The sequence below is a fragment of the Balaenoptera acutorostrata genome, chromosome 3 (assembly GCF_949987535.1).
Source record: "Balaenoptera acutorostrata chromosome 3, mBalAcu1.1, whole genome shotgun sequence".
Taxonomy (NCBI): domain Eukaryota; kingdom Metazoa; phylum Chordata; class Mammalia; order Artiodactyla; family Balaenopteridae; genus Balaenoptera; species Balaenoptera acutorostrata.
In genome coordinates, this window is record NC_080066.1 from 30,135,635 (window position 1) to 30,158,143 (window position 22,509).

General features: G+C 37.8%; 1 protein-coding gene across 5 annotated transcripts in view; it reads left to right on the top strand.

Moving 5' to 3' along the window:
- DIP2C (disco interacting protein 2 homolog C) overlaps positions 1-22,509 on the top strand; it is a 378,709-nt gene that overhangs the window by 217,807 nt on the left and 138,393 nt on the right. For all 5 annotated transcript variants that reach the window (XM_057542779.1, XM_057542780.1, XM_057542781.1 and 2 more), the window contains 2 exons: positions 8,973-9,098; positions 19,495-19,704. In XM_057542779.1, coding sequence (XP_057398762.1) covers positions 8,973-9,098; positions 19,495-19,704 — 336 coding nt within the window. The remainder of the gene's footprint in view (positions 1-8,972; positions 9,099-19,494; positions 19,705-22,509) is intronic.

Sequence of the window (22,509 nt, forward strand, 5' to 3'; positions counted from 1 at the left end):
TGGGGAGGGTCATCCTGGTATTCCACCTAACATCATTATTCATCATGTTGTGTTATGGACTCTTCAGGGTGCTATTTATAGATGTTTTAAATGTTTCTTATGCCATTATTTTGCAGTTAAAATAAGACATAGAGTTGGCTTTTGAAAAGAATTAGTTACTTCATCAGTTTATGTATTGTTCAATTTTGCTGTGCAGTAAGCTATCCAACATCTTAGTGACTTAACAGCAACAAGCACTTAGTCTGACTCATGGCCAACTGTGGGTAAACTCTTTACCTTCTGGGGCATAGGCCAGGAGTGGCTCCTAGTTTGGGCATGTGAGTGTCTTTGTGATTGAAAATATTCTTGTTTTACTATTTTGTTTCAATTTTGTGAAAAAAATTTAGCAGACTTGTGTTTGGTTTTAGCAATTTTTTTAAATGTGGGAAAAAATCCACACTTCTTTAAAATGTACCTTTCTTATCTATTCATATTTTCTAAAATGATTGTTTTATGTTAAAAATATAACTTTTATCTGATTGCAAAAGTAATTTATGCTCAAGGCAAAAAACCTTGCATATATTTAAAATAATGAACAAAAAACAATATATTGTAATTTTGTCACCCTTACATGACTACTCAATATTTTGGTATAGTTCACTGAACTGGAAAGGAAGGGGTAAAACTATATTTACAGACACCATGATGGCTTATTTTGAACATTTTAAGAAATTTACAAAACTAATAGAAATAATGGGAATTTTGCAAGGGCGCAAGGGAGAAATTCAGTATATAAAAACTAATTGTATTTGTATATACTAGCAACAAAAATTGTAAGTGAAATAAAAAAACAATGCTTTTTATAATAACATCAATAACATCCAGCATTTAGGAAGACTTCCTCAGTGAAAGTTACAGAACATTGTTGGTAGAAATTAAAGGAGAAAAAAAATGGAGAGATCCACCGTGTTCATGGATTGGAAGACTCAATATTAAGATAGTCTCTCTACATTGATTTATAGATTTAACATGAATCTAATCAAAATCCCAACAGAGCTTTTGTAGAAATTGACAGAGTGTTTCTAAAATTTCCATGAAAATGAGATCAAATCTGGATAGCCAAAACAAACTTGAAAAGAACAAAGTTGGAGGACTTGCACTACCTAATTTCAAAATTTATGATAAAACTACAATAATCTTCCTTATCAATATCCCAATGGCATTTTTTGCAGAAATGAAAAAATTCTAAAATTCATGTGGAATCTCAAAGGACCTCAGATAAGCAAAACAATCTTGAGAAGGAACAACAAAATGGAGGCCTCACAATTCCTGATTGCTTTTTTTTTTTTTTTTAACATTGTTTAAAGTAGTTTTTAATGTATAACGGGTAAAATTATGTTCAAGACCATCATCAGAACAAAAATGCAGAGTGTTTAAAGCTGTGCAACCATGGGCTCTCCAAGAAGGAGCCACAAATCAGTCCTTTTTTAAGAAACACTGGCAAGGCAGTTAAGAAGTCAGAAGTCAGATTTTAATCCTGGCTTTGCCATTTACTAGCTGTGTGATTTGGGGCAGAGAACGTAATCTCTTCTAAAGCCTCAATTTCCTCATTTTAGATTACTGGAACCAAAAGTACTGATTAAAGGTGAGAAAACCTCCTGGAATCCTACTCTGAAAACAGAATCATAAGGGAAGGGAATTCTAGTCAAGGGTCAGGGCCAACTGTGCAAGGTCTGGCACACCCTTTACCCTCGCTGAGCCTCGGTTTCTTTTTTGGAGGAAAGAGGGCAATAACCTCTGAGGAGTTTGTCTACCTTAAGGAGCTGCCAGGAGGGTCAAAGTGTTGATGTGAAGGAGCCTGCCCTGCAAACAGGGAAGTACCACGTGGCACAGAACTTCTCCTGGAAACGGGACCCTGCGACATGGCTCAAGGCTTAGAAACCGCCATCCCTATCTGGAAAATCGAATCCATCTTGAGGTTAGAATTCTGGTTTATGATCCTCTGCATTTCGTGCCAGAAATGAGCTCAGCCGAAAGTGCCATTAACTACCCGCTGCTGGGGTGGGTTCACTGTGAAGACCCTTTTTATCTGTCAGCTGGCTGTGAAAAGCCGGATAGTTCTTAGATACAGCCATTACCCAGAAAGCCCAGCAGTTCTGCTTCCCAGGGCTCTGGCAAAGCCCGCCCCTCTCAGGACCACGGTAAAACTCTTACAAGGTCATGAATGAATTCTATTCTCCCTCCCCAGTTGCCCTGCAAACCAACGTACCCAGAGGAGTAAATGAGAAGCAAGGGGCATCCCTGAGTGGCTAATCTACTCCCTTTTTATCCTTCCTCCCCTCATTGTTTCCTCCCCTACCCCTACCCGGAGGCCCATATGATGATGAGTTAGGCTTTATAGAGAAAAGCCCAAAGCAGTCTCTTTCCAGCCTTCTAAAAATCATCTGGGAATAGTCAGCTAATATTCAGCCCATGCTAATGCAGCCATCTCCTCTGTGCCGGGAGCTGAGCCAGGGGCTTTCTCATTGACATTGTCTCTGGTTCATCTTCACAATCAGCCTGACACATTAGAATTATTATTCCCGTTTCACAGCCAAGAGGTAGAGGGGAAACTGATACTCTCTGCACAGACTCTTCCAAGTATCAATTTGCTGGTCTATAGCATCTGTCCTGGCTTTTATTATTATGACTGTGGCTACTCAAAGAGGGGACCCTAGATGGTAGGAAGATGGTTCTAGTCCGAGCACCACCCCAGACAACGGTGTGCCCTTGGACGTTCGCCTTAACCTGCTCTGAGCCATAGTTTCCTCCTGTTTAACTTCTGCCTGTGTGTAATGTGTCTGTGCGGTTTAACTGAGATAATACATGTGTATTCTCTTACATCATGAGGCACTCAACACCTGGGAAGGCTGTTATTGCAGTCAGGGAGGACACCGTAAGCTCGTCACTCAGGCTCCAAGTCATCTTCTGAAAGAGGCAGGCGTCACGCTGCTATTCAGTGAAGAACTGAGGAGGAGTGTGACCTAGTTACTGAAGTCCAGCCTGACCAGATCCACTTGCCTAATACACAACAACTTGAGGTCGGGAATTGGATGGTCCACTATGATCGCAAGAACTATGATAGCGAGTTCCTGTCTCGATCCGGCTGCTGTGCCTTCTAGCTGTGTGATTGGGTGCACCAGCTCTACGAACCTCGGTCTCTTCTCTAAAATAAAGCTGGTAATTGCTACCTTACCTTACAGGGCTGTTGTAAAGATTAAGTAAGAGAAAATGTGTGAACACATTGGCACGGTGCCCAGAACGTCACAGAAGTTCAATTCCTTCATGTGTTAGTCTTGAAAACTTGGTTTGGTTTGTGCACAGTGTGCTGTTGCTTTTCACAAGGAAAGATCCCACCGGGGCATAGAACAAGAAGGGCTTCACTTCCCATGTGTAAATCTATGGGAAAACCTTCATCAGAAATGCCGCTGAAGAAGAATGTCCGTCCCTAGGAAAAGTATTGAGAGATCACCAGTAGGTATTCTGCATCTGACCCCAAAAGTATAAGAAGTCCAAGAACACTACCATTTTTAGCAAACTAGTTGGACGCCAGCTCTTGCTATGATTAATAACCAAGTTTCATTTGGATGGTAAAGCAATGGCACTTTCCAAAGGAAATTTCGTGATTGCCACGAACTGCTATCTTGATGCTGAGCTGGGTCTCACTATTTGGCTCACCTGATTAGTAGTAGCTGGTTGCCACTTGTCATCCATCCTAGGTATGGAGCAGACATCAGCCAGATGAGTTGACTGACCTGAGTGATACAATCTTAAGTCAAGGAAGAGCTTCTTCAGGGAAGCTATACTTGCTTCTCTGCTCATTCTTTTTTCGATTTCCAGCCAAATTGTGACTTTAAAAGGCAGGCAGAATCTTACCCATGTAAAGAACACAGTTATACTTCCTGATCTACAGACTTGTTTTGATTGTAATTCCAAGTTCCACACGTTCCTTTTCAGTACTCTGTTTTGGTTCATTCAAATGTTTGAACAAAAAATTAGAGAGTGAAAACAAATGGGTCAGAGGATCTCAAGAGAAGCATAATATGCTGTAGGAGAATAGATGAAAAAATGAAACACAAGAGGAGATGAGGAATGAGGTGGTGACAATTAAGATGGAACTTTGAAAAATGGGTAGAATTTGAAAGTGTAGAAATGGAAGGGAAGTGTTTTCTTGGGCCAATGGAACAACATAAACAAAGACATGGAAGCAGAACACTCAAAGGATTTTAAAGAGTAAGGAGTTTGATGCATATGGACTATGTAGTACACCCTATATACACACAACTTTCTTGTGCCCTTGTTCATGGAAGACAGTCATTTTATAGTGGAGTTTGGGTAGAGAACAATATAAATTACAAAGGTGCAGTAATCAAAACACTGTGGTACAGGCATAAAGACAGGCATGTAGAATAATGGAATAGAATAGAAAGCCCAGAAATACACTCTGTGTATATGGTCAGATGATCTTGGACAAGGCTGCTAAAGCTGCACAGTGGGGAAAAGATAGTCTCTTCAACAAACAGTGTTGGGAAAATTGGATTTTGTTTTGCAAAAGAAAGAGGTTGGACCATTATCTTACACCATATACAAAAATTAACTCAAAATAGATTATAGACCTAAATGTAAGACCTGACACTGTAGAATTCTTAGAAGAAGACATAGGGGGAAAGCTTCATGACATTGGATTTGGCAGTGATTTCTTGAATATGACACCAAAAGCACAGGCAACAAAAGCAAAATTAGACAAGTGGGACTACATCATACTTAAAACTTCTTTGCAGCAAAGAAACAATAGAGGGAAAAGGCAGCCTATGAAATTGAAGAACATATCCTCTTGTATACATCTGATCATGGGTTAATATCCAAAATATATAAATAACTCCTACAACTCAATAACAATAAATAACCCAATTTAATAATGGGCAAAAAACTTTAATAGACATTTCTCCAAGGAAGATATACAAATGGCCTATAAGTCCATTAAAAGATGTTCAACATTACTAATTATCAGGAAGATGCAACTCAAAACCACAGTGAGATACCACTCACACCCATTAGGATGGCCATTATAAAAAATTTTCTTAAACAGAAAACAAATGTTGGTGAGTATGTAGAGAAATTGGAACCCTTGTGCACTGTTGGTAGGAATGTAAAATGGTGCAGCAGCTATGGAAAACAGTATGGAGCTTCCTCAAAAAATAAAAAATAGAACCACCATATGATTTATGAATTCTATTTGGATATATATCCAAAATAATTTAAAGCAGGGATTCGAACAGATATTACTACACCAAGAGTCATAGCAGCACTATTCACAATAGCCAGGAGGTCGGAGCAACTTAAATATCCATCAGTGGATGAATGGATAGAGAAAATATGGTGTGTATATATAGTGGAATACTACTGAGCCTTAAAAGGAAAGGAAATTATGACATATTCTACAGCATATTCTTGAGGACATTTTGCTGTGAGAAATAAGCCAGTCACAAAAAGACAAATACAGTGTGATTCCACTTATATGAGGTATCTAAAATAGTAAACTCATAGAAACAGAAAGTAGAATGGTGGTTGCTCAGGATTGGGGGCAGGGAGGTGGTGAGTTGCTGTTAGGTTGATGTAGAGTTTCAGTCATGCAGGATGGATGGGGACTTCTGGGGTCTGTTGCACAATCATGTACATGTGGTTGACAGTATTGTGCTGACCACCTGAAAATTGTTGGGAGGGTGAATCTTATATGTTGTTTTTTAAACACTCTAACTGAAAAAAATATATAACTAATCAATGTAGTATAGAACTAGCAGAAGGATAGACAAATGGATTTACTGTACCAGATGGAGAGTTCAAAATTATACCCATACACACGTTTAGGTGATACTTGACAAAGGAGCTAGGGCAATTTAATAAGGAAAGGAAAATTTTTACAACAAATGGTACTTGAAAAATTAGATAAGCATGTGGGAAAATGTGAACACCAACCTCCACTTCCACTACTTAGAAAAATTAACTTGAGATGGTACCTAGACCTAAAAGTAAAAGGTAAAAGTATAAAGCTTCCCAAAGAAAACAAAGGAGTGTATTTTTTGAACCTTGGGGTAGGCAAAAATTTATAGGCAGGATTCAAAAAGCACTAGCTAGAGAGGAAAAGATAACAAAGTGAATCTCATGAAAATGAAAAATTTCTCCTCATCAAGCACACTATTAAGGGTTTGAAAGTTGAGCCATAGACTTGGGATGAGTATTTTCAAAACATATATCTTTAAAAAAAGCTTGTATCCATAATATATAAAGAACTAGTATAAATCAGTAATAAAAAGGCAGCTCAAAAACTTGGACATATACTTCACTACAGATGATATGCAAATGTCCAAGAAGTCCAGGAAAGGTGCTCAACATAAGCCATCAGGTAAATGTAAATTAAACTTTATGATTCTACTTCACAATCATGAGAACAGCTACTGTAGAAAAGATTGTACCAAGTGCTGGTGGCAGGACTAGAATCTCATATATTGGTGATGTGGATGTTAAATATTATAATCACTTTGGCAGTTTCTTGAAATTTAAACAATCTTACATAGTGGGAAAAGTAACATCTTTACTTTGGAAGAACTTGATGGGCACCATCTTAACCAAGGACCAAAGTTAACACCATCAGTAGAGGACAGACTTCTGTGGAACCCCCACTGAAATGCATGGTCTGAATCTAATCATGAGGAAACATCAGAAAATCCAAGTTGAAGACAATCTACAAGATAACTGGCCTGTATTCTTTAAAATGGCCAGTTTCACGAGATGCAGAAGCTGGGAAACTGGTCCAGATCTAGGAGGGCAAAGAAAATCTGATAAATGCGTGCGTCCGTGGTCCTGGATTGGATCATAGACTAGGAAGACAAAATAACTGCAAAGGAAGTTACTGGGATAATTGGCACTATTTGAACATGGACTTTGAATTAGATAATAGTATATCATTGTTAAATTTCCTGATTTTGAGAATTTACATTATGTACGAGAATATCTCTATTTTTAGGAAATACTTTGAAATATTTAGGTATAGAACATGGTACCTGCAATTTATTTTCAAATGATTAGGGAAAACATACATAAAGAAAGCAATGGGGTCAAATGTAAGTGGTGAGTTTGGGTAAAAGTTATACGGGAGTTCTGTATTATTCTTTCAGATTTTCTGTAAATTTGAAATTACATCCAAAAAGTTCAAAAGGAGAAATATATAAAACAAAGTGTTTGATATGTGGAGAATTAGTGTACTCTCACCTCATTGATGAGCCCTTTAGTTTTATTCAGTAACGTGAATACAAGTCATTCAGTCATCAGTTTTTAATCTAGGAGTTTAAGAAAAAGAATGACCAGAAACTAAGTTTTTGTCTTCAAGTACTTTGAGTCTAGCTGAGGAGAAAAGAGAAGTGCATACACAATCTGAACAAAATAAAATAATAAATAAATTCATTGTGTTTGGTATGTGATATGCTCTAAAACAAGTGTTGGCAGATATTTTCTGTAAAGGGCCAGATAGAAAATATTTTTAGCCATTATGGTCTCTGTCACAACTGCTCAGCCCTGCTTTTATAGTATGGAAGCAGCCATAGACAGTACACATATAAATGAGTGTGTCTCTGTTCCAGTGAAACATTATTACAAAGAGACTGCAGGCTGCATCTGGCCCAAGGGCTGGCCTATATTTACCCCCACTCTAAAATGTTAACAGGGTGGAGTTTTCTTAGGAACAGCTAGAGAATAGGGTGGTTAGTGGTGAAGGGTGTGGGCCCTGGAGGTACTCACACCTGGGTTCAAACCCTGTCAATGCTACTCAGCAGTTACATGACACTGGGGGAGCTTCATACCTTTGCTTTCTCATTTGTGAAATGGGAATAATAAGAATGGCTTCTCCACAGAGCATGCAGAAGATTGTGGGTGTAGTAGTATCCTGACTGCAGACTTCTAACTGGTTTCCTGGCTCCTACTCTGATTCTCCTGCAGTCTCCTTCGCAGCATCCAGAATGAGCCCTCCAAAACGGAATCAGATCATGTCATCCATGCTCACCCTTCTTCCCCCATGCTTCCCTGTCTAAGTTAGAATGGGAGCCAAGCTCTGTACCACTCCTGTAAAGCCCTCACCCTGGTGAGTCCCTCTGCTGGTGTTGTGTGCATTGTGCCAGCACCATCCTCATTCACAGTGCAGGGCCTTTGAGCTGGCTTTTCCCTCTGTCTTAGAGATTCTCATCTTACTATTCAGATTTCACAGTGAGAGAGCTCTTCCCTGGCTTCACAGTTAAGTAGGTACTCAATCTTTTTATCTTATTTTCATTTTTACCCCCTTTGATTGTCTGTTGTCTGTCTTTAACCCTTTAGGAAGTGAGCTGCATGAGACACAGTACCTTGTCCACCTGATTCTCCACGCCAAGCCCTGAGGACACCACCTTACAAAATAGGCAGTAAAAAATCATTTGTGGAGTTAATGTAATGGGTTAATATACACAAAATACCTAACATAGTGACTGCCCCATAACTGATGTTTGGAAAGTGTTAGCTAAAATCATTACCGTACAGCCTGTAAGGTGTGCATACTTCCCTTAAGAGAACATTGAAATGAATTAAGAAGCTTGAAAATGTGACCCGTGAAGAAATATTTGAAGATCAAGGTCCTTTCACTCTAAGAAAAGAAAAATCACAGAGATTTACATCCAGTATCTGATTATTTATACAGATCTAGGGTAATAAAATGAACAGTTAAAAGTCTACGAATGAATTTGAATGCCTTTTTCCTGGAGCTTTCAAACTAGCAGGTTTACACTTACTTTCCTTCCTTCCCCACTCATCCATTTGTGACAGTTTCTGTAGGATGATAAACTCTTTCACAGGACCAGAAAGAAAGCAGAAAAGCTTGGGGCCTTCGGGCTGTCCCTGAACAATGGAGTGATTGAGCTCTCGCTTTGTTTCAGACGTCCATACAGAAGCTGTCCAGGCTGCGCTCGCTAAACACAAAGAAAGGAAGATGGCAGTGCCTATGCCTTCCAAACGCAGGTCCTTGGTTGTGCAGACCTCGATGGATGCCTACACACCCCCAGGTGAGCAGCAGGCCCCGTCTGCTTCATGAAGTCAGAGCCAGCAACTGCGATCTTTTTAACTTTCAAAATCATGGTGCTATAATTCAGATTTTGAGAACCAGAAGTCCAGAAATAGTAAATACGCTCTAAATAAAACTTGGAAGGAAAATTGGCATAATTATGTATATGTCTATATAAATAAGTGTTTTTAAACTTTTCATTTAGACTCATAAATATGATACAGACTTTTTTTTTAAAATCCTATAAAATTTTATTTAAGTCTTCACAAAGCAAGAGAAGAGTTTGTACATCCATCCTTCTAACCGAAGCTGAATTTCTCTTCTGCTTAGACTGGTGTATGCATATTCTCAAGTCTTTAAAATGTCAGGAGTTTGTAATGTTCTGTTAAGAAATTGAATGAATTGAAAAATTTAGGCAGTTACTTAAATCTGGTGTCATCAATTTTTCCTGTGAAGTATAGGTAGTATTTTGGGGTATCACAGCTGCTTGCTCTGCTATTGTGGTGCTGAAGCAGCCATGGGCAACATGTCAGTGAAAGGCATGGCTATGTGTCAATAAAACTTTAGTCACAAAAACAGGCAGAGGGTTTGGTCCACAGGCCTGCCAACCCCGATCTAAATGGTTGAAGGTAATATCCCATTTATATTTCTGCTTTTGTTTAATCTTGAATTTTATATAACTACCTAAGATCTCTACTTAACTCTACCCAAATAATTATAATCTGTATCTCGTGATCTTCAAAACTGACGTGAAACATGAAGTTAAACGTCCAGGTATCTATTAGAAACATGAAAGATTGAACCTAATTTACTTGATTTGTGTGTGTGTGTGTGTTTCTGGTTCCAACATTATTCATGTCGTTGTTGCCACTCTTTTCTGCAGGTCTAAGTTACCTGGCACACCCCTTTGTTCATAAGAGAAATTTAAGGTGCAGTAAGAATAGTTGAACATACATAGCATTTTTTGGAGTCTTTTGAAGTTAATCATGAGTGTTTGCAAACAGTGAGGGTAATAGAAGCACACACTTCAACTCACAGATGTGGTCAAGTATATCCAATACTGCTTCAAACAACTCTTAAGTCTTCAACTTTACATGCCTTTAAAAGTGAAAGTCCTGAGCTTTGTAAGACAAAACTTAAATAATATAAAACTTAGTTGTTTTGTTTTGTCTTAACAGATAATACCACAAATGTTCTTTATCTCAAGAATATAATATTCTAATAGGAAAGGGTGTCCTTTTTGCCAATTTCCTTCCTTTTTGTTGAGCCACAGCATGTAGTATTGGAGTATTTTTGAATCAGCATAATTAATATATTTAATCCTATTGAGTTTATGGTTATAATTTGCCAAAATTTATAAGTGGTGAAAAATTTTATTTTGTATGTGTTTATACAACAAACAGAATGGACTTACAAGAATAACAAACCCCACTTAAAATATATTTTAGCCAACTCTTTGGAACTAGACAGTATTCAGGTAGATGGACATTTTTCTGAGCCACTTTTTATGGGAAACGTTGAGTCTAAAGTACAAGGTGCAATGTGATTATTTGTTTATGTGCTTTTTCACATGTCAAATCCATCCTCATGAGTGTTGTGTCATGCGTGATGAAAGACAAAACTTTCAGGAGAACGAACCTTGTACAAAGGTCTTTGCAAAATATAAAAGAATGTTATTGGAAATGAATGTCATTTTTGGTGCAACATTTGCATTTAATTGTTTGGTTAGCATTTTCAGGTACACCATATAATACATTTTGTAAACGTCATTCAGGAGTCCTAGTAACAGTATCACATGGGATAGTTTTGTACAATTATAAATACCAACACCACCATCATAAAAATTTTCATTCATAACCTATTTTGTGCTTATCAGTAGTCTGCATATTTGTAACTGTACTTGCTTGAACAAAATCTTGGCTCAGCTTCATTTTCTCTCACTCTGTTTTCCTTGGTTGCTGATAGCATTTGTTAGAACTAATTTTGTGTCCAGTTTTCTTCAGAGAATATTCCTGAAGTTTATATTCTCTGCATGAAGTGACTGGTTGCTGACTAGTATCATAGTTTCTGAAAAAGATATGATTAGGATTGTTGCAATGCCAGTCTTCTATAGATGAAACTTTGCTTTATTTTTCACATACAAAAATATAAGAAGAATTTGTCAGTACTTTTGCTTCCAGCCATAATGAAATAACTTACCAGACTAACCCATACACCATAAACAACTATAAAACTGCACAAAACAAATGAGATGACTACTTTTAGGCAGTGGACCTCATTCAGGGAATCAAATGAAAATATGTCAAAGAACGAAATGAAAATATTATCTTAATACTTGAGCTGATCAGAGAAAGGAAAAAAATATTTTAAAAATTAATAGAAACTCTAGAAATGAAAAATATAATACAGAAATGATATTTTACTAGATCAGCTTAGCATCAGATTGGAGAAGTAGGATAAAAGAGTCTGTGAACTTGGAGAGAGATCAAGAGAAATTAACCAAACTGAAGAATGAGGAGTCAAAAGATAAAAGAAAAATTAACAGAACCTCAAGCATCTGTGATACAATGTTAACATACTTATAATTGGAATCCAAGAAGGAAAAGAGAGTGAGAAAAGGGAAGAAAGACTACTTAAGGAAATAAGGGCCACAAACTTCTCAGACTGATATAAAACACCACCTCACAGATTCCAGAAGTTCAGTGAACGCCACGCAGATTACGTATGAAAAGAATCATCCCTAAGTTAATAATAGTCCAAGTGCTGAAATCCAAAGATTAAGAGGAAATCTTGAAAGTCATCAAAGGAAAACAGATACATTGCATACAGAAGAACAGTCATATGAATTATGAATACTTATGTGAAGATGCAGTAAGGGCCAGAAGACAATGAGAAGACATTTTTATAAAGTACCAAAAGGAAAAAACTGAAACTGTCAATTCATATTCAGTGAAAATATCCTTCATAAATGAGGGTGAAAAAAAGGCATAATGAGACACCTGAAAGCTCAGAGAATATGATGCCAGCAGAACTGCAAACATACTAACAGATGTTGTTTAGGCTGATGGGAGATGATACCAGCTAAAAATTTACATCTATGAAAAGGAAAGAAGAACACTGGAAACAGTAAATAGCTGGGTAAACATAAAATTCTATGCTTTTTCTTGTAATTTTCTTTAAAACAACAATTGCACAAAAGACAAGGCCAGGTGAATGGAATTATACTGTTGTATGGTTATGAAGTAGGAAGCAGAAAATGGAAAGAACGAAATGAATAGTGTCAGGTGTGATGTGGGATGGGAGAGAAAGTTTGTAGTGTCAGATTTGAAGAGCAGACAGTTGCAGTATTGACCCCATATGGACCCATTGAGGATTCATATTCTTAGCCCTAAAGTAACCACTAAAAAAATGAGAAGAGGTATAGGTAAGAATTTAATAGAGGACATAAAATGAAACTCTTAAAAAATATTTGGTTAATAGAAACAAAGGTGGGAAAAATCAACAGAGATTAAAATAGGAGGAATGAATGGAAAACAAATAGCAAAATGTTAGATGTAAACTCACTCGTATCAATTATTACAATAAATGTAAATGGACCAAACGCCCACTTAAAAGATAGTCAGACTGAATAAAAAAGGAAGATACATCTATATGCTGTCTACAAGAGACACATTTGAATATAAAAACAAGGATAGTTAAAAATAAAATGATGAAAAAATATACAATGCAAACATAAAGCATAGGAAGGTGAACAAGTCTATATTAATATCAGACAAAGTAGACAGCAGGACAAAGTAGTACCAAATATAAAGAGGAACATTGCGTATTGGAAAATGAGCAATTCACCAGGAAGTTATAACAATGAATATTTATTCATTGTTTTTAGGTATTTATTCATACCTAAAAACAGAGCATTATAATTTATAAGGCAGAAACTGGCATAATGAAGGGAAAAATAGAAAAACCAAAAATAATAATTGGAGATTCTTAAAATATTCTTCTTAAATAATCGTAAGAAAGTTGTCAAAACAGCACTATCAACCAACTTGATGCAGTAGATACTTACAGAATATTATGCCCAACTATTGTGGAAAACACATTCCTTTTTAATACCATTCTTGGGGTATAATTTACATCCCATAAAATTAGCGCATTGTAAGTGTGTAATTTAATGACGTGTAGTAAATATATAGATTGTGCAACTATTGGTACAGTCCAGTTTTAAAGCATTTCCATCCCCTCAAAGAGTTTCCTTGTGCCCATTTGCAGTTAATTCCCATTCTCACACCCAGGCCTAGGGAGCATTTGATCTGATTTTTACACCTCTAAGAATATTCTAGACATTTTGTAAATGAATAATAAAATATATCCTTCTGTATCTTCTTTAGCATGTTTTTGGGCATCCATTTTGTAGCATCAGTAGTTCATTCATTCTTATTGCAGAATTGTATTCTATTAGATAGATATGCCACATTTTGTTTATCCAGTCACTAGTTGGTGGATATTTAGCTTGTGTCCACTTTTCAGCTATTATGAATAATGCTGCTATCAACATTTATGTGCATATATTTGTGTATATATATAATTTCATTTATCTTGGGTAGACTCCTAGGAGTGGAATTCATGAGTCTTATGGTAAGTTTATGTTTGACTTTTAAGAAACTGTCAAATTGTTTCCATAATGGCTATACCATGTTATATTCCGACCAGCTATGTATAAAGATTCCAGTTTCTCAGCATCCTCACCAACACTTGGTATTGTCCTTATTTTTTTTTTAATAGTCATTCTAGTGGATATGAAATAGTATTTCATTATGGTTTTAATTTTCATTTCCCTAATGACTAATGATGCTAAGCATCTTTTCGTGTGCTTGTTAGCCATTTGTATATATTCACTGGTGAAATGTCCAGATTTTTTGCCCATTTTTAAAATGAGTTGTCTGTCTTCTCACTGGTTAAGAGTTCTTTATATAATCTGAATACAAGTTCTTTATCAGGTATACAATTTGCAAACTGTAGTTTGTCTTTTCTTAGTGTTGTCTGTGGTGGAGAGAATTATGGCCCCCTCCAAAGATATCCATGTCCTAATTTCTAGAACTTGTGAATATATTACCTTACATTGTAAAAAAAGACTTTGCAGTTATGATTAAGTTAAGCATCTTGAGATAGGGCAGTTATCCTGGATTAACCAGGTGGGCCCACTGTAATCAAAGAAGTCTCTATTCAGGCAGAGAATGATAAATACAATACTATGTAATCTCAGTCACATGTGGAATCTTAAAAAAAAAAAAAAAAACTCATAGAAAAATAGATCAGATTTGTGGTTACCAGAGGCAGGGAGTGGTGGGAGAGGGAATTGGAGGAAGGTGGTCAAAAGGCAAAAACTTCTTATTATAAGTACTAGGGATGTGATGTACAATATAACTATAGTTAATGCTGCTATATGATCTATGTGAAAGTTGTAAAATTTAAGAGTTCTCATCACAAGGAAGACATTTTTTTGTTTTTTTCTATTTATATGAGATGATGGATGCTAACTAAACTTACTATGGTAATTATTTCCTAATATATGTAAGTCAAATGATTATGCTGTACACTTTAAACTTATACAGTGATATATATCAATTATATTTCAATAAAACTGGAGGATAAAAGGTCCTTAGGGAAGAGTATCAAAGTTAAAAAAAAAAAAAAAAAAAAAAAGACAATGAACCAGAGGTTGGAGGGATATACTTTAAAGATCGATGAAGGGGCCATGAGCTGGTGACACAGGTGGGCTCTAAGAAGGTAGAAAAGGTAAAGGAGTGGATTCTCCCTTGAAGCCTCCAGAAGGAATAAAACCCTGCCAACACTTTGATCTTAGACTTCTGGCCTCCAGAACTGTTAAGATAATAAATATGTGCAGTGTTGTAAGCCACTGAATTAGTGGTGACTTGTTATGTTACCCATAGCTTAAGAGTTTTCCATTTTGATGAAGTTCAATTCATCAGTTATTTTATGGATTGTGCTTTGGGAAGTTTTAGAAATTTTATAGTTTCAGTTCTTTCACTTAGGCCTGTGATCCATTCTGAATTAATTTTTATTTATGGCATGAGATAAGGATCTATGTTTTTTATTTTGGTTTGGTTTTTTGATACGTGAATATTCAGTTGCCCAGCCCATTTGTTGAAAAGATGATCTTTTTCTCATTGAATTATCTTGGGACCTTTGTCAAAAATAAATTGACCATGACCATAAATGTAAGACAATATTTCTGGGTTCACTTCTGTTGCATTGAAATATATGCCTATTCTTGTGCTAATATCACTATCTTGATTACTGTAACTTCATAGTAAGTTTTAGTATCAGGTAATGAAGTCCTCCTTCTTCCTCAAAATTATTTTGGCTATTCTCAGGCCTTTGCATTTCCAAATAAATTTTAGAATAAGCTTTCAATTTCTTAAAAAAAGCCTTCTGGGATTTTACTAGGTATTGTCTTAATTTTTTGTTAGATATATTGCTAAGTGTTTTATCCTTTTTGATGCTGTCATGAATGGAATTGTTTTCTTAATTTCATTCCCTTATTGTTCAGTGCTAATATCTTATAAAGATATTTCATATCTTTTTTTGGTGGTCCTGTGAATTTAAGAAGTCAGATGTATAACTATGCAACTCTTTTCACCTGCCATAGTGACAACGCATGCTAACTGATTGGATGGCTGGATTTTGACTTCTGACTACTAGATCAACGTGTGCTTGTTCCCTGGGAGGTGGGAATAATTTGTGGTCTGTCCAGCCAGAAAAGGGTGTGGGAGAGCATTGATGCATGTATGCTTTGATAAGAGATATCTTGGTTCTCTCACTCTGTGTGTGCTTGTCCCACTGCAGAAACTCATCTTGTCCCACTGTCTTTTAGTCCTCGCAGCAGAGGCAGTCCCCATTAAAGAACTTTCTTGGAAGCTCCACTCAACAAATTTTGATTAAGTCCCCCCCATCCCCCACTTCAAGGATAACTGGAAAATTAGCTGGGCACATTGATGACTTTGTCAATGCAAAGGTAGTTCTGGATGCTGAGAATATCCGGGTGCTGGCAGATTCGGTGTCTGGTGAGAGCCTTCTTCCTCATAGTCGGTCATGTTCTCACTGTGTCCTTACATGGCAGAAGGGGCTAACTCATTTATTAATTCAAGAATTTTTCCATGTGTTCCTTAGAATTTCCTACATATAAGATCATGTCATCTGTGAATAAAGACCGTTTTACAACTTCCTTTCTAATCTGGATGCCTTTAATTTATTCTTTTCCCTGTGGTTCACTGGCCAGAACCTGCTGGATAACGTTGAATAGAAGTGGCAAGAGGGGACATTCTTGCCTTGTTCTTATCTTAGGGGAAATATATTCAGTCTTTTACCAGTATACACAGTGTTAGCTGTGGGTTTTCATGAATGCCTTTCATCAGGTTGAGGAAGTTTCCTTCCATTCCTGCATTGTTGAGAGGCTTTATCATGAGTGGGTGTTAGGTTTTGTGAAATACTTTTTCTGACTTTTAAGGTTAACTTACTTTTTTTTTCTCTTTATTCTACTAATATGGTATATAACAACTCATTTTTGAATGTCAAATTAACCTTAATTCATGTTCATATGTGTAATCCTGGTTACCACTTGGTCATTTTATATGTTGCTTGATAATGTTTGCTAATATTTTTGAGGATTTTAGTGTCTGTATCATGAATGATATTGTTCTATAGTTTCCTTATGAAAAGATGGGGTGGGAAATGAAAGATTGATTTGTAAAGGGGCATGAGAAAGCTTTTGGGGAGGTGGTAATGTTCTGTATGGATATACGGGTGTATACATTTCTCAGAAGTCTTAAGTCTGAGGACTTGAATAGATATTTTTCCAAAGAAGATATACAAATGGCCAATAATTACACTTAAAGATACTCAGCATCACTGATCATTAGGGAAATGCAAATCAAAATTACAAAGAGATACAACTTCACACCCATGAGGATGGTTACTATCAAAAAAAAAAAAAAAAAGGAACAGAAAATTACAAGTGTTGGTAAGGATGTGAAGAAATTGGAACCCTTATGCACTCTTGGTGGAAATGAGGTGCATAGAGGTGCAGCCTCTATGGAGAACAGAATGTCAGTTCCTCAAAAAATTAAAAATAGAATTTACTATATGCTCCAGTAATTCCACTTCAGAGTACATACCCAAAAGAATTTAAAGGAGACTCTCAAAGAGATATTTATATACCTGTGTTCACAGCAGCATTATTCACAACAGTGAACACATGGAAGCAACCCAAGTGTCCACAGCAGATGAATGGATAACAACATGTGGTCTGTACATATCATGGAATGTTATTCAGCCTTAAGAAGGAAGGAAATTCTGACACATGCTGCAAAGTGGATGAACCTTGAGGACATTATGCCAAGTGAAATAAGCCAGTCACAGAAAGACAAAAGTACGATTCCACCTACATGAGGTACTTAGAGTAGTCAGAATTACACTGAGAGAAAGTAGAGTGGTGGTTGTCAGGGGATGGGGGGGAAGGGGCAATGGAGAGTTACTGTTAGATGGGGACAGAGTTTCAGTTTTACAAGATGAAATGAGTTATATGGATGGATGGTGGTGAAATGAGTTATGGGGAGGGTTGTCCAACATTGTGAATGTATTTAATATCACTGAACTGTACACTTAAAAATGGTTAAAATGGTAAAATTTATGTTATGTGTATTTTACCACAATTTCAAAAAAAATTGAAAAAATTCTTAGGTCTGAATTCCAAAAATATAAATTTTATTTTTATGTAAAGTATAATTCTAAGTTATTTTAGAGGGAAGGACAAGGGAAGAGAATCTGTTGGCCTTCTAATATTATTGTTGCCTCTGTAACAAATTTCTAATAGATAAACTTGTAAAAAATTTCTAGACAGTGTAGGTCACATGGCAATGATAATAAAATGCAATGTAAATATACTTTACAAATATTGCTGTGTTAAAGAAAAAGTCCTTGTAAAATTTACATCAACCGTACTCCAATAAAACTTAATTTAAAAAAAAAGAACAGTACCTAATACATTAGTAAGTGCTTAATAAGTATTGATGAATGAATGAGTGAATAAACAGCAAAGTTAACATTAAAAAAAGAAAAAGTCCTATGTCTTGATTTAAGACAAATTACCCTTTCACTTATTCTCAGTAAATGTTCTAGAGCTACTCTGATCCTTTTTCCCTCCTGGCATCTCACATAACTCACCTATATGTACAATCCTGAATGTCATTCTTACATTGAAGTTTAAATAACAAGTATACAGGGCTTCCCTGGTGGCGCAGTGGTTGAGAATCTGCCTGCTAATGCAGGGGACACGGGTTCGAGCCCTGGTCTGGGAAGATCCCACATGCCGCGGAGCAGCTGGGCCCGTGAGCCACAGCTGCTGAGCCTGCGCGTCTGGAGCCTGTGCCCTGCAACGGGAGGGGCCGCGATAGTGAAAGGCCCGCGCACCGCGATGAAGAGCGGTCCCCGCACCGCAATGAAGAGTGGCCCCCGCTTGCCGCAACTGGAGAAAGCCCTCGCACGAACCGAAGACCCAACACAGCCAAAATAAATAAATAAATAAATAAATAAAGTAGGGGGGAAAAAAAAAATAACAAGTATACAATGATTCGTTCTTGAAAACCTTGCTTCTAGGTGAAAAGTTATTAAATGAATACTATTTCCATTAATTTTAATGCAAAAAGTGACATGTTTTTGCTCAATCCAAGATACACAGTTTTCATAGATAGCAAAATAAATCAAATAATGAAAAAATTTTATAAGGAACAAATATAAAAGTAAATGCATTTAGCTTGATCACAGACTGTAGTGTGGTGATTTACTGTCCTCCCGAAAGGAGGAGGCAGAGTCTTTAGATGTAGGTTGGTAGAGAAGTCCAGGTCATTCACTGGGAGAGGCAGGAGGATGAGACCTGCCACACTCACATGGAACTTAAAATAGCACATGACTCAGAGAAACACCTCGGTATAAAGAAGGGCTACAGAGCATCACGCTTCGAAACGCTTGAAAGTTCAGTGTCTTTTAGAAAACGCCACCTTGGCCTTCTTGCTTGATGTCTGAGTATACATTGGTTTCTCCCCTAAACTCTTGAGTGGAGGAAATTGGTGAGTATGTCTTTGTCTGAGATTGTAATGTCAAAACTTTCTGTACATATATATGTAAGGTGTTTTGGATGAAGACTTCACTACACTGAAAAATAATTTGTCATCTGAAAAGCGTGTAATTTTTCAAGAGTGTTCAAAGGTCGTCGATCAGTTAGTGTGGGAGGTAGGTCTGTGTTCGCAGTGTTTGGAGAGGGACTAAGCCTGGGGGGGCTTCTTGGCTGTGATACACGGCTGATCACCTCCCTCCCACAGATACCTCCTCTGGCTCGGAAGACGAAGGCTCGGTGCAGGGCGACTCCCAGGGGACCCCCACCTCCAGCCAGGGCAGCATCAACATGGAGCACTGGATCAGCCAGGCCATCCACGGCTCCACCACCTCCACCACCTCCTCCTCTTCCACCCAGAGTGGGGGGAGTGGCGCCGCCCACAGGCTGGCTGACGTCATGGCTCAGACGCACATAGGTGAGTGCCCTGCTGGGCAGTCGTCTGCGTTATTCTCATTGTCCTTACGTCTGAGTGGCTGCTGAGTAACCCTGCCCTTTTTATTTTGGGATTTCTCTATTTGCGCATCTCGGCCATGGAATCCATCTGAGGGACAGAACAGAGCCCCACTCCCACTCCTGGGCTGCTTTGTTGCGTTGGTTTTAGTGTTTTGTGAAACCCTTGGTTTTACTATTCTTTACATCCCAGACGTCTCCTACAGCTGTAATTTCAGGAGTTTTCTGCTTGTAGAGGAATGCGTTCTTGCTCATTAGAGAAACTTGCAGCCATATCTGGTTACATGCTTTCTTCTCCTCATGCTAAAATATGCTCCTAAATGAAATTTTAATTATGCTAATAAACAAGGCTGGGGACTTTAGAGTGAGTTTGCCCTTACTTTGGAAGTCACTTAGGAAAGGGAGGCTTTCATCACTACTGCTTATATGGTTTTCTGCCATAGGTGTTCAGATTTCTGGGGTGGTTCATGTTACTTTGTGTGTAGGTTCCATGATACATGGGATCCTCTGTATTTAAAAAAGCACAGAGTTAGGAAGCATTGGTAAGATGTTTGGAAATAGTGTAAAACAGGAGATGAAGTGAGAATTGTTAGAGGAAAGGAGCATATTGGATGAGCAGGGGGCTGCGTGGAGGGGGTGAGTAAGGGTCCTGTTTCTCTGCCTGCACCCTAGCCCGCCACTCACTGCACCACATTCATCTGGTGTGGAAGGCACAGCATGAGGTCCAGATCTGCCTGATCCATTTTCAGCTGTGGATTGAGATTTTTAAACATTTCAATAAAAAATTATTCACAAAGTAAATTACTTGCTTTGAATGTGGTGCCAAGATGGTTCAGTATGTTCTCCATTCAAATGGGGTGGACCAGGGTCAGCCGCATCCAGGGACGTGGAAGCTGCACCTCCCTGTGCAGTGGTTGATCATCGAGCACAGGGCAGGTGCACGGCCTCCTCCCACATCTATCCTCTTACCCGAAAAATCCACGTTTAGAAAATAGGTAAGTGAAATGAATGAATGAAATACTCTGCCAGCTTCTCAGACTCAAAGTATTTCTAGATTATTGTCTACTTGACAGAGTCAGAGGAATTCCAAACTGACTTCTCAGGACTTGGCCCCAGTGGCACTTGCTCAGCATGAAGTTGAGGTTAAAAGCAACAGCCTTTTCAGAATCAGCAGTGAGAATGGTTGTCTACCAGCAGGACACAGGCAGCCGGTCGGGAGGGCTGGGTCTGGTCCCAGTTCTCACGTTAACAGCTGCTGGCTTCTTCAGAAGCCAGTATTCCCTGCTCTAGTTTTTTAGTGGGAAGAAAAGGAATGATAATGTCTTTCCTTTGTACCCATTGCGAGTAAAAAGGAGAAAATAGGAAAATTCTTCACAGTTTTTAAAGTAACACTCACATGCAAAGTAGTAGTATTAAATTTCAGTTTAAAACGTTTTCAGGAACATACACTGGTTAATGTGTACTGAGAACCTCTATTTGAAATCATAGATAAAAATTAAACAGAAATTTACATGACCATTAAAGATTTTTAGATGCTAAAATTTCTTCCTGTGTGTTTTGGAACCTGAGATAGCCCTGAGGCTCTGTCAGTGTGCTTTGTCTGGCAGCCACCTGGGCAGGGGAGACGTGGAACTCCCTCCACCTCTGCCCCTCGCTCTTACCTTAGGAATGTGTGTTTTCTGATTGAGTACACTTCTAAGGAAATATCAGGAATCTTACCAAGAGAAACACATAATTTTGAACAAATTACTCCCTGCATTTGTTTCTCCCTTTATGTAGTTACATGTGGAATATTGGAGGAAATTATAGCATGGAGAATTAAATTTATCCAAACTATAAAAGGTTGCGTTACTCAGGTACGTTAAGTCTCAGTGTAACCTAAATATAGCTTCTCAGTGTGTGACATTTCAGTAATTTCTAATTTGGCACATAGATAAGTTCCTAGAGTATCCAGGAATTTTCTGTAAATATGAAAAAAAAAATTTGAAAGAAAGCAGTGGCAAAATAATAAAATAAGAAAAAGAGAATTAAAATATTTTACTCCTGTGGCAAAAGCAAAAGAAGTAAAAAGTCAGAATTGGCAGTGTTCAACCTTTTGTTGAGGCTATCAGAAGCCTACAAATAAGAAAATATTGTGGGTATGTCTGTGTTTTAAGGAATTTAGGGTCAAATAAACCACCAACTTGTAGTACCTCTGGTCCCTCAAGGTGAAGTACTTGGATAGAGTCTGTAGAAACCTCTTTTGCCCAAAGGGTAGAGGAAAGACAAGCAGTTAAAGACCATGAAGAGGCAGTCACAAGTAGATGGTACTTCTGCTTTGTGATTGTTGGAATGAAATCCTGCATCCTTGTGGGTCCATCCTGACAGCATGACAGGGACACCGCACGTGCATCTCCCATCAGGCTGGCTTAGCATACCATGCGGTCCCCGTCCAGGTGGTTTTTCCTCCTATGGCTCTGCTTGTTGTTATTCACACTTAAAACACTGACAATGAGGGCTCAAGACGTTCCCCATCCTGAGATGCTAAGGCCTGAGATGTGCACATTTGTGACACAAGAAGATGGGCGTGCCGTGTGACGGCTCCCTGCAGCTTAGACAGAACAGGGCCTGCATATCATTGAGGGCCCTCTCTCCACAATGACAGAGAACCAGAAGGTGTTTATTCAGAACCTCTGTGTATGTCATGTTCTTAAGACAGTTGAAAAGGAAAGGATCAACACCTCTAAAATATTTATCATTATCAAAAGTCAAGGAGCATAATTTAGAGTAA